The 13817-nt window shown below is 31.5% G+C and overlaps 1 protein-coding gene across 2 annotated transcripts in view; it reads left to right on the forward strand.

The window, feature by feature from the left end:
- PGAP1 (post-GPI attachment to proteins inositol deacylase 1) overlaps nt 1-6365 on the forward strand; it is a 79894-nt gene extending 73529 nt beyond the window's left edge. For both annotated transcript variants that reach the window (XM_082689045.1, XM_082689046.1), the window contains 5 exons: nt 355-490; nt 1919-1969; nt 2643-2830; nt 4006-4110; nt 5470-6365. In XM_082689045.1, coding sequence (XP_082545171.1) covers nt 355-490; nt 1919-1969; nt 2643-2830; nt 4006-4110; nt 5470-5608 — 619 coding nt within the window. In that variant the 3' untranslated portion in view covers nt 5609-6365. The remainder of the gene's footprint in view (nt 1-354; nt 491-1918; nt 1970-2642; nt 2831-4005; nt 4111-5469) is intronic.
- Nucleotides 6366-13817: the final 7452 nt, after the last annotated feature.

The following is a 13817-nucleotide window of genomic DNA, read 5'->3' on the forward strand; positions in this document are numbered from 1 at the left end:
GATCTTGAGACTTTAAGAAATAGAAAACTGTTTTTCCTCCTGTCAAGATAGGAAATATATATGACACAGGGCCTATAATTAATGATTATTTTTAGCAGCATTTTTTCTAACTTAGTACAAATATCAGCCATACTATATCTAAATGAAAGAGGAGCTGTCACAGTGTATTACAGAATATACAAATATATGTCATCCCTTGCTTTTATGAGAAAATATTTTACTGCTTACCTTGTGATACTTGCATATTAATAAGCAGGAGAGCCTGACAGAGTACTGTATTGTTTTCTTTCTTAATATGACTGTATAAACAACTGTTAATATTCTTTTAATAGCTTTATTCTTGTTTTTTTCCAGGCCCCCTGAACTTCCTAAAGATATCAAAATGATATCAGCAGATTTGCCCTTTTTGACAATTGTTTTGATCATAGTAGGTTGGACAACTTGTGGAGCTTTTGCCATACTGCTTACTTATCTTTATTATGTGTTTAAGGTATGTCACATCACTGAAGTCAGAATAACTAGGCTTTGTGACAGGCAGACATAGAATTTCCTGTAGGTGTTGTTAACGAAAATTTTAACTATAGCTGTAGTAACCTGTTATTTAAGGTTTAAGTGTAGAAGGTTTTCTTAAACATCTTAGTTATTTAAAATATATGATTAACTACAGAGCTGAAATTATTAATCTGAGTTCAGTTAGTAAAAACAAAATAAGGGGAGACTATCTAATCTGTTTCACATTGCTTCTTGCTCTTGCAAGTATTATCAATTTTTTAAAAAGCATTTTACTTAGAGCAGTTTTTATTCATACCTTCTTTTGAACAAGGGTAATAGACAAAAAGTTATGTCACTGGGATCAAGCTATCAATTGTGCTGACATAATGTAGAATGTTACACATGTTGCTGGAGAATCAGAAGACAAAAATAATTAGCCTAATAATTTTACTGAGGAAGTGAAAAACTTCCAAGAAGGCTGATAGCAGGAAAATCTAGGTTATACAACTACATATTCTCCACATTAAACTTAGGTAGAGACAGTTGATACCAGAATGGATAATCATTTTCTTTTTTAAACAATGGTTTATTTACATCTGCTTTTAACACTAATATATGCACATTATATATTCTGTTTTCCAAAGGAATTTATGTCCATCAGAAAAATCTGCTTACTACTTTGATTTATAAATATGATAGTTTTAGCTTTTAAATTGGATATTTCAAATAATTGACCCAATGAACAAAACTGGCTAAATACTAAACTGGCTAAATACTTAGCCATAAGCAAACCTAACAAATTAAACCTAGAGATTTTCTGAGGTTCTTGTAAGCATTTCACCATATATAATTGAGTTCAGATTTTCAAAAATTAAAAATAGATAAGACATGTTAAATTCTTTATACTATACTGAAGATAATCAATATTTTACTCACAGGAGTCTAAGTTATTAGAGCAAAGCATATTTAAACATAAGTTCTCAGAATACAGAAGGTATAATAATATATCACACTCTGGAAGTTTTATTATTTTGTTTGTTTTTTAGTCCTTAATAGCAAGTTTGTGTAGTTATTATTTACCTTTACTGAAAGAATATTTGTTTGTTTGTTTTTTAAGATTTTATTTATTTGACAGAGATCACAAGTAGGCAGAGAGGCAGGCAGAGAGAGAGAAAGGGAAGCAGGTTCCCTGCTGAGCAGAGATCCCGATCAGGACCCTGAGATCATGACCTGAGCTGAAGGCAGAGGCTTTAACCCACTGATCCAGCCACCCAGCCACCCTGAAAAATATTTGTAAAAGTTTAAATGTATTTTTAGTTAGATTTCTTTAAATTTCAGATTAGTGTTTCTCAGTTGTAATAAAAATGGTGTTTTTTTTGTTTCAAAGTAAAAGTGAAATTAAACAGTTTTTTTTCTTTTTTCCTAGATTGTTCATCTGCAAGCCAGCCTAACAATGTACAAAAATAGCCAGACTGTGGTAAGTTTTATTTTCAAAACTCTACATCACTTTAATATAAAAGAACATGGGGAAATAAAGTTTTTTTTAAGTTAGGGTTTTACGGTGTCTAAAAAAGATGTCATGAATTTAAGTAACTTTAAAAAAATTGAACCTATTTAGATTGTCTGATTTTAATTTTGTTGTTGTTGTTGTTGTTAAAGAGAGTAAGCATGTGGTGGGGGGGGGCAGGGAGTGGTAACAGGGAGGAGCAGAGGGAGAGGGAGAGAGAATCTCAAGCCTCAAGGCCCCAACACCCCCGATGCAGGGCTTGATTTCACGACCCAAAGATCATGACCTGAGCCAAAGTAAAGAGTGCAATGCTTAACCAGCTGAGCCATCCAGGTGCCCCTGTCTGATTTTAATTTGATCTTTATCAGTATTTATGTCATGTTTATTGTTACAAATTATCTCTTAAATTTTTAGTAATTACTTAGAGGATCTAGTCTCAGCAATGGAAATAGCAAGTCATGGGATGAAAATTTTATAACTAATAACTGCTTTAAATTACACTGAGCAAGGTAATTTCAATATTTTATTTCAGTTTGATTAGAAAGATGTGGTTATTTAGCTGTTAAATAATTGAGTATGATTCTGAGTAAAATAATAAACCTAAATTTTAACATCTTAGTAATTTTACTATATTGCTTTATAGAATCCCAAACACTCTAGAAGAAGTGAAAAAAAATCAAATCACCATAAAGACTCTACAGTACACCATCTTCGTTTATCTGCCAGTGATGCCGAAGATAGTCTGCGCATGCACAGTACTGTGATCAACTTATTAACATGGATTGTATTGCTCAGCATGCCGTCTTTAATTTATTGGTTAAAGAATCTCAGGTGTGTTTTATTTGTATAATTGTAATTTATGTGCTTCAAACAATAAGTATCTGTAAGTAGAAATTTACCAGATTTCTAATGATCCATAAAACTTGCTCAAGAATAGGAAGCTATATGTATCTCCTGAAGTTTATTTTGAATATATGCATATGGTTCCCTTACTGTGAGAATATAAACTTCCTCAAAATCTGACTAAAAGAGGGAAGTTGTATTGTATTATTTTAACTTTAATCTTCTGTGAGTCTAGATATTATGTGAAAATGTGCATTTTGTTTTATTTACTTAAAGTACTCATAATGCTTAGTGCTTAGGTATTTTTCAATTTATAATAAGTTTTATGTTTTCTTAAATTTCGAAGTAAGAAAATACTTACATTTAAAAAGATTAGAAATAATGAAAAAAAAAGGCGTAGTTTTCTATTTGAATATCAAACATTGAACTAAAATAAATGACCATCTATTTTACCACTAAAACAATTTTTGCCTTATCACGTGATAATTGTTTTAGGTTAAATCAGAGTGTGAAAATGCCCCTAAGATTATTTCTAGAATATTTAGTTATTGGTAAGTATTTTTTAAAAGGCTACCTTATCCCAGTAATAACTGATCCCCTACTCAATACAGTTTTCAGAAATAATATAAAAATTTCAAATTATCTAAATACTGGAAATATTTTTTTCAAAAGCCAAGTAAGTTTGATAAATTAGATCAACAGATTACGAGATGTTAATATACTTCCCTTGTCCCTCATTATAGTCAAGATCAGATTTTTTGCTCACAAGTATGGGGAGAAATTACTTGAGGAGTATGAATTTATGATTCTGAAAAGCTATAGATGCCTCAGTGTCCATAAAGGCCAGAGATGAGAATTTGTGGATTTTTAAAACTAAGGACAGTTGCTTTATGTAAACCTTCATTTTTTTCATTGTTTTTTTGTCATTAAAAAGAAGTGTTTCCATATTGGATATTTTCATTTCCTTTAGTAGTTTCTGAACATAGTTCTCCATGTAAAACTTCAAGTATAAAGATAATCTGTAGCAAAGTTATTTGCCAAAGATTTCATGAGCAATATATTTAGAACTCTCCTATCTATGAAATGTTTCACAATTAATTTCTTATATTTAGAATGATTAGGTGTGCTTTTTGATTTATGAGGGTTTTGTCTCTTTGGTATAGGTATTACTTTAAACTTAATCCTGATCCATGTAAACCTTTGGCATTTATCCTTATTCCAACTATGGCAGTTCTTGGAAATACTCACACTGTTTCAATAAGATCCAGGTATAATAGTTTAATCTTTGTTTTTCTCACATTTTTTCCTAGTCTTAATAGCTCTTCTTTTATGTCTGAAATGTGTTCTTTATATCGCAATATTTTGACTGTGTCCAAATATTTGACTAAATATTATGTCTAAATATTTTGAGATATATTCCTAAAGCTAAAGCTGTAATCTTATAGTAAGTATGGTTTGTGTGCAGGTATAATTTATATGGAAGCATATTTTATTTGTTTTCTTTTTTTTTTGAAAGATTTTATTTATTTACTTGACAGACAGAGATCACAAGTAGGCAGAGAGGCAGACAGAGAGAGAGGAGGAAGCAGGCTCCCTGCTGAGCAGAGAGCCTGATGTGGGGCTCAATCCCAGGACCCTGGGATCATGACCTGAGCTGAAAGCAGAGGCTTTAACCCACTGAGCTACCCAGGCGCCCCTATTTGTTTTCTTAATTGTGGGTTTTACTTGTTAGGATAGAATAACTTTTTTTGAAAAATTTAGCTCTTACAAGATTTGATGACTAATAAAATTTGTCTCCAGAAAGTACAGGAGTGAAGTGAATAGGATTATAGATGAAGTAGGATTGGCCATGATTTGATACTTTTTGAAGTAGGGTGATGAAGTTCATTATACTGTGAGTTCACTTACATAGATGTTTAAAGTTCTCTATAATATTTGACTTTTCATTGACTGGTTTGGTTGTTTGCTCTGGGAACCTGTTTTCAGTTGATTTTGGCAGATGTTTGCAGATTTTCTAAAATGAAGCAGACCTGGGTTTTGACTCTTGGCTCTGCCGTTTAATACCTCTATATCCTTAGACAGATTTCTTAACCCCTCTTATCCTCAGTTTCTCTATTTTTTGAGTAAAAAGTTAATAGTCTTTGCTGATAGCATTTTTCTTTTAGAAAGATTTAGTGTCTTGTTTTAATATTATTTGTGTTAGGAATTAAGGGTTCCTTTTTTATTTGGTTTAGATTTGTTTTGTTTTGTTTTGTTTTGTTGTTTTTTTTGCTATTATAAGTAAGGTTAAAATAGTTCTGTAGCTATGTCCTAGTAAATATTATTTTTAAAAGGATTAATCTTTAGAGGTAGAATTGCTGAATGAAAAAGTCCAACTAACATTTTTCTGTTGTCAAAATTTAAAAGACTAAACAAAGCTGATTATTTACTTAATAGAAATATTGTTCTCTAGGTAAAATGTGGCTTGTATTGATCTTTTTAAAAATTATGGACAGTTAAATTCATTATATGAAAAATTATTTCTAACATTACTTAGAACACCTTCTCAAAACTGTAAAAAAATCAACATATTCTGGTTTTGCCTACAATGTAGTTTACATAATGTGTATTTTTCTGTTTCTTTACAGTAAATTGTTGAAGACTACTTCGCAATTTCCACTTCCTCTGGCTATTGGTATAATTGCTTTTGGGTCAGCACATTTATACAGGGTTCCATGCTTCATTTTCATTCCTCTTTTACTCCATGCATTATGCAACTTTATATAAGACTGAATTTAAGGAATGATAAAAATAATTTACACATTTAGGGTCAGTAAGAAGAGGGAATGCACAGATTCATCAATGTGGACAGCAAGATCCTTTGGAGAAGACCAGTCTATTTTTACAATATTGAAAATAGGAAATTAGTTTTATAATGCTTGAGAAAAGTTGAAGCATGGTTTTGTTTTGTGGTATGGCATCCACATACTAGTCATTTTTTAAAAAATGGTTAAAAGGGTCTGTTGGCCACTGTTTTTGAGGATTTCTGCATATCAGCTATTCTGCTTGATTGGCCGTAGTGGGGATCTTCTAAATACTCAGTAAATGTAGCATAGCTTGTAATCTCAACTCAAACATTCTCCTCATTTCATCAAACTTTTTCTGAAAACTTGGTTACTTTGTATTTGGTACAACATGCATATTGAGAAATCAGTCTTAAAACATGGATGAAAAAGGAAAAGATCTATGAAATTCACAACTCTTTGGTTTCTCAAAAATGAAATAACTCAGAGAGTCTTTGGCCGGTTTTTGGCAGCCACAGTGAACAAGGCAGATCTTTTGTTTTCTTACATCTGTGAAATACAACTTTTCATTTTAAGGAGACATGTTTTCTTCTTGGTAACCAATGCAAGATTGGTGAACATAATTTAAACTCAAAACTTACTGAAGTTTTCTCACTACTTTTCAAATACAGATCTCATTTTGTATTCTGGGTGAATATCACAAGACTATTAAAGAAATCTTTTGTTCAATTTAAAGAAAATTGTTCCAGATATTTACTTTATGGTGTTGGAGCAGTACAGTTGTTCAATATATACCATTTCATTTAATTCATTGACCACATGGTTGCCAAAAGTGCCTCAGATCATGATGTATTTTTAAAATAACTAAATTCCAGTGGTTAGAAAAAACTCTAGGTTTGCACAGTTTCTGTCTTCTGTAGGAAAAAAAAGTCAGCATGATCAAGTGGTAGACCGCATTTGATATGTAAAATTATACTATTAATGGAATAACCAACTGTTACCCATTAATAGCATAAGTATAAACAGTATACTTAAATAAATTGGAGGTTTTTGCCACTAGTTTCAACAATGGTATATTAAGTTGCCACGGTGATTAACTTGGTTTGACAGAAAAGAGAGCAATATTTCTATTCATTTCAAACTTCAGCTCACTTTTAGCTACAGAAGAGTAGGTAATAGAGCTAGGTATCTGCCTTAAGATAGAATAAACTCAGGCTGAGGTATACTTGGCTCATCCTTTAAATGTATATGCTCTACATACCCAAAACCATTTAAGTAAAGCCCGTAAATCCCAGTAATATTTATGAACTTTTGACCTTGTTAGTACCCAGGAAAGTCCTAGGGTACGAGATCCGTTTTTTCAGCAATTGCTTCTGGATTCCATTACAGCCTCTCAGCTGTTACTGCTTGTGGAGGGTTACCCCCACTTCACTGCCTGGAGAGGGTTACCTCACTTACTTCTCAGTTCTTACTTCTCAGTTATTCCTCAGGCCCTTGCTCTTTTGTGGAGTTGAAGAGGATCTCCATGTTATCTGTGAGAGTTTACTTTAATTTAATTTAATTTTTTTAATTTAATTTTTAAAATTAATTTAATTAAATTAAATCAATTAAAGTTTAATTCCATTGTTGTCTCTCTCAGCCTCATGCCTGTTGTTCAGTATTTATATTTACATAACCTCACAGTAGACAGGGCTGCTATTTCAGGCTCTTGTTTGTTTGAGTGAGGTAGCACAAGGATAAAATACAAAATGCTTATTTGTTCGGTGTATGAAAGGAAAGAGAGTTTATTATACACTTGTCCCATGGCATACCGCGTGTGTATTTAAATGACGTATTTGTTTACTTTTACCTACTCATATATTCATAACTAAATTTTAGATATATTGTATCTTTGTTTTGTTTTTTTTCCACTGATATCATTATATTTTTAAGTTACGGGTTAAATGTGTCATTTAACTCTTTCTGAACTTATGTTTATATTCAGAAAGAACTTTAGAAAATTCATTAATACCTATTTTCTATTGGCAGCCACAGTCATTTTGGTTTTTTTTAATTAACATATAATGTATTATTTGTTTCGGGGGTACGGGTCTGTGATTCATCAGTCTTACATGATTCACAGTGCTCACCATAGCACATACTCTCCCCACTGTCCCATCACCCAGCCACCTCGTCCCTCCGCACCCCCCTCCCTTCCATCAACCCTCAGTTTGTCTCCTGAGATTAATAAGAGTCTCCTCCGGTTTGTCTCCCTCTCTCGTTTCATCTTGTTTCATTTTTCCCTCTCTTCCCCTATGATTTTGTCTTGTTTCTCAAATTCCTCATATCACAGAGATCATATGATAATTGTCTTCCTCTGATTGACTTATTTCTCTTAGCATAATACCCTCCAGTTCCATCCATGTCGTTACACATGGCAAAAACAGTCATTGTGTTTATATGATTTAAAATCTCCTTGTTCAGTCAGTACTGCTTATGAATAAAATGTAACAAGCTTAAATTTCTAATTTGTGAGTAGGAAATTAGCTTTTTAAAGCAGTAGACTAGGCACACTAATTCTTACTAAACAATTTTGATACGAGTGTAGTTATCAAGTCCTAAAGTCTTATTTGTTCAAACAGAATATTTCATTTTAGAGCAATAAAAAAGATTCAAATTAAACATTTAATAAACAACAGTAGGTTGGGTCTTTAGCCATCAAATACACATACACACACACACACACACACACAAACACACTCACACATACACATTTTGACAGGGTGTTTATCAAATCCTGATGCTCTTGAAGCCCAAATAACTACCAGATATGAGAAGGTAGGCTCTGTCTGAAGATTAGGGAAATTGATGTTTCTGTCTCTTGGGGAAAAAAATAGTCCTCCCGTCTTTTATACATTGTTTCTACCATGCTTGCAACCTATTATTATTAGGTGACAAAACAGTACAGCTTTATTAGAAATGTTACTAAAAATTATTTACTGGCAGTTACAAGTTATTAAGTTCAACAAACTTCTGAGCTCGAGTGCTATAACATTTTTATTTAGAATTTGGGTTTTGAGTGAGTTTTGTGTTATAAAAATTACTCTTGTACCCTATTGTTGATAATTAGATCCAATAGGAAAAATACTGAGTGATTTTAATGTTTCTAAAGCCTCAGTTGGAGTTACTAATATAATATGGTAGCAAACACTGACCGCTTTTTTCTGATCTTTTTCATGCCAGAAATTAAATAGATTCTGCTAACTCTTTTCTTGGTTGTCACTAGAATGGAAATATTTAAAACACTGTTCCCAAAAAGCCATTCTTGCCTGGTTCACATTGACTTTTAGTTTCTTCAGTATATATTGATCATGTATTGATTAATCTTTAATTTTTTTTCATATTTTGGTCAGATAAATTCACATGTATCCAATGGAATACCTTTTCTTGACTGAACTACACTATGGTATCTACATGATTACACAGTAAAGAAAAATAAAGAACTATACTAGGCCTAGTAAATGTTTGTGGTTGATTATCCTATCACCATACACACATACTTAAATGAAGCAAATTATCTGATTTGTTCATTATCAAGTTCTACACTTTTCCTAATGCTTCAGACTTGTCATTCGTAGCATAGTATATTTATCTTACATCGCTGCTCATTAGCAACTCTTACACGTAGTGACCAGGGGAAGTAAAAGGAGGGGAAATGGGAGAAACACAAAGATTATGGAATGAACTAGGACTGTTGATTCCTGACTCCTCAGATAGTTTAGTTGACCTGTATTTTCATATTAGGCATTAGGTCTAAATTAGTGTAATGTCTTGCTTTATTAGGAAGTTTAATGTAAAACTTTACAGTGATGCACTTGCAAATTTATTTTTATTATTTCTGTTATTTTTATTATTACTATTATTTATTATTACTATTATTAAAATCAGTTGTGGAATTTTTTTTTAATGTTACAATTCTCTATGACTGGGCATCTGTTGATTATTCTTTTGTCATCACTTTTTGTTTTCTCAGTGTTACATATCATAGGAAACTAGATACCATGTGAGGTTTTTCAGGGGGGAGTCAATTTGGACAGCATGATGCACTCCCACAAAGTATTAAATGTATTTTTGTATTACGTGGGGCGCCTGGCTGGCTCAGTCCATGGAGCATGTGACTCTTGATCTGGGAGTTGTGAATTCTGGCCCCACTTTGGGTGTGAAGATTATTTAAAACCTTTAAAAAAAAAAAAAAAAGAAAACTTTCTTGCCACATAAGGTAATGTATAAGATACTTTTATGAAATAGATGATTAGGAGCTAAAATTTTATCTCATTCTTTTTGAACAAAGGACAGCATTTCAAAGTCTGCAATGAACTTTTATTTATATATAATACACATGCATTCTTTCACAGTAAGTTTCAATAGCCTGAAGAAATAGGGAATCTGTGAGGCTACTTGTGTACTTTACTTTTAATAAGGATGATAGGAAAGAAAAGTCAAGTCAGTAATCCAAATCTGCATATGTGTACTGTAAATGTTTAAGAATTCACATTTTTGTGTTGAATTATATTATAAATATAGAAGACCGACTTTGTATATTAGCAGTTTTAAGAACAGAAGAAAGTTTGGAAATAGTGAGAATAGACTAATTTATTTCATTATAGTGTAAATATAACAGTACACCTAAATCAATAATGTGCGTCTTTCGCGAGTTAAATGATACTCTAAGCTACATCCTGATTACATTGTCTATGGTTGAAAATTTTAAATCAAGTTCAGGACTTTCTAATAGTGTTTGGTATGTTACGCTGCCAAAAATGACTGTGGTTTGAAATGCCAAGTAACCAGTCAATTTCTGGTGACTTTGTATAGGACTTGATAAGGATGAGTCAAAATTACTCTGTACCAATTCTGTACATTGTAGATTTGAATACTTGTAAAAAACTGTATTTGTTAAAGTATTTTGGTTAGTGTAAATTTGTTCGCATATTTGAATGTTAATCTTAATTTAGGAAGGCTAAAAAGTAGCCAGTTTTGTAAAGTTCATATACTATTTTTAATGTTATTTTTGTTTTTAGTATTTGTATTCTAGTAGTGTTACTAGTAAAAGATTTATAGACAAAGTATAGAACTGTTAAATGTTCATAAGCCAAAATTATAGGCATCTTTTATATTTCATGTTGCACTTGTTTTGTTTCATACTGGACTTTTTACATCCCTTTGCAGGAAAAAAAACCACATTTGAGCTTTTTTAGCATAAAACTCTGCATTGAAAAATATAACTGTATTCATATGGTTAGCAAAACACACTGCCACCAAAGCTAAGTGAAACTGTAAAATACCTCCAGATATTTGTGCCAATGAATTTTTCTTAACATATTGGGATTATAGGAAAAATACTTTCAGTATTTTTCATCTGGGACTTAATATTAAATATATAAATCATCAAGACTTATATTCCATACCCAAAATTTTCTTTGAATATATATATAATACAACATAGTATATTCTCTTTTATCTGAATTGTGGAATAATGTTCTCAATTTTATTGGGTTTAAAAGTTAATTTACCCAATAATGATCTTTTGTTAGTTAGTTGAAGTAATCTTTCATTCATCACAGATTCATGCTGTTGTGTAAAACTTAGAATTGTGTTGTGCAGATTATTTTTTAGTACAGGTGTCTCTCATTTATTTAATACAGATTTTACTGTGGAATTTCTTTTGTTTCCTATGTATTTCTGTTTAGTCCCTTTATAAAGCACATATTTCCATGGGGAAATTTATCTACTAGATCCTAACATGATTTATCTAAAATCTATCTAAATCCTAACATGGTTTAACTAAATTTATCTAACTAGATCCTAAGTGAAATAAACATCTTAAAATGCATATTTTAACAGAAAATATAAACAATCAATGGTGTTAATGCTGAATTAACATTGAAGGGTGATATACTCATGAGAGAAAAGTAAAAATAGAAAAATGATAGACTGTTCACAAATATGTTTATCTGGTTGAAATTCTTTAATTTCTCCCCTATAGAAATTCTCAAAGGGAATTTCAGTCCCTCATATTATGTAGTTTTTCCCATCAGTTAATGTCACTTATTGTTTCTCTGTCCAGTAAAGTTGATGCAATTTGCAAAAGTGGTCTTAGAAGTAAAGAGGCAAGAAAAAAGGAAATATTAAAATGTTTGCCCGTGATTTAGTGACAGTTTATCCAGTTAATTGGTAGTGACTGGGTATTAGTAAAAAGATGATGTATAAGACCTAAAAATTCAGTTAACATTGTTTTTTGGAATAAGTTTTTCCTTTGTGTTAAATAATTTGATCCTACATAGGAGGTACCTGTATTTTATTATAACCATGCTATCTACATAATCAAAAATGTATTCTTTGGATGTTGGTAGAAATAACCTCTTCCTCCTCTACAGGGGGAAAATCTCTCAATTTTTAGAGTATGTGATTTAAGAAATTGTATTGTGTACTTACCTTTTCAAAAATATAAAAATGACTTTTAATATATTATTTTAAAGTGATTACATTACGGTTTCTTAAACTTAATGACTAACTAAATGTAGCAACATATCCATGAGAAACCAGACCAAAATTGAATGCATAAAATATTATCACTGTGACTTCGAACTTATAGTTTTTTAGGATAAAATAGACTGTGCCTTAAAATGAAGGAATGCCCTGCAATTTTTATAACTGTATATCTTATTATGGGTGGTCTTCTCAAATTGGTCCCCAGTTTTTTTCTTTGAAGTCGGTAAAGTAAAACCTTCACAGTTGACCAGTGTTTCTTTTTTCTGCTCCAGAGGATCCCCTTAATTTCCAGAATTCTCATTTTGAGTTAAAATTGACTTACACTTCATAGATGTAGGAAAGTAAGTTCGGCTAAAGTTTCTGAAAATCAGTTTATTTTAGGAAAAGGTGGCGCTTCTGTTTTGCACTTATTTACATATGGAAAAATCTTCAAATACCATTTTTTGTCTTTCTAACAAATAATCTATCAAAGATCTGAATTCTTCCCTAAATTTTTCCTCAGATTATTGACACTCAAATTTGAATATCAAAGTTAGTTCACCCAATAATAATTTTTTAGTAATTAAACTCAGATTCATGCAGTGTATTTTTAAACATTATTTCCCCCTTTTTTTTTTCTCTTTTTTCTTCCTAGTAATTTTTAAGGTATAAAAGAACTGGTTTCACTTGTTACTTTTTTTAATGTAAAGACTTGTATTTTTACTGCGCTTATTTAAAAAATAAATAATGAATATAATTTCTATTAAGACATATTATTCCATTCATAGGACATCGTGGTCTGTGCTAAAAGATGCCCACATCTCTGTGTACTCAGAATGTGTTGTATATTTTTCAGTTTTGACCATAAACCCAACATAGTTCTTCTTTCTATTTCACCTCCACTAATTCCCCCCAAAGACAGAAATCTAGGTTTCTCTACAAATATGTATAAAGAAAACATGTCTTTCCTTAAAACGTCAAAATCGAGATGGAAATAGTTAGGGCAAGGAAATGTAATAAAATACATGGCTGTCAACCTGCATCCACTTTCATATTACAGTTAAAAGTTTATCAAGGTCAGACTATGTATTAGGCTGTGAGAGACTCCGTAATCCTTTATTTGCAAATTGATATTTTTGTTCTCATCCAGAAAATGTAGTACATAGTAACAACACTTAGTGCAAAGGAGCTTGTCCTGTAGCGTATACTGAAAAATGATTGTCACCTTGCAGATTTTTCCATTTAAATATGCATGATCTTCTCCAGTACTTTGTATAATATATGGTATATGAAATACACATGCGTGATTTTGTGTGTATTTTTTATATAAGTAACATGACGTTTAACTGGTTGTAATTCACAAAAGTGCTATTTATTATACTCTGTAGAGTATACTCTGTAGAGTGTTGTGTATGTTTTTATCTGTTTTTCAGCATTATGGTGTGGGGTTTCATAGATGAATATTTGCCTTCAGTCCTTGCTCAGGTATTAATGTGTAGCAGTTTTTGGTGCTTTCTTTTTAATCTGTTGTAATCTGGTGTTCTGAATGTCCAACAATAAATTTGGTGAACAAGAGCATGTGGTGCAGAGGTTACTTACTTACCAGCTCACAATACCATCTCAGGAAAAAAAACCCTCAAAATGATTTCTTTAGAGCCCATCTGGAGTTCAGAAACTTGAAT

The sequence above is a fragment of the Mustela nivalis genome, assembly GCF_964662115.1.
Source record: "Mustela nivalis genome assembly, chromosome: 11".
In the NCBI taxonomy this organism is placed as follows: domain Eukaryota; kingdom Metazoa; phylum Chordata; class Mammalia; order Carnivora; family Mustelidae; genus Mustela; species Mustela nivalis.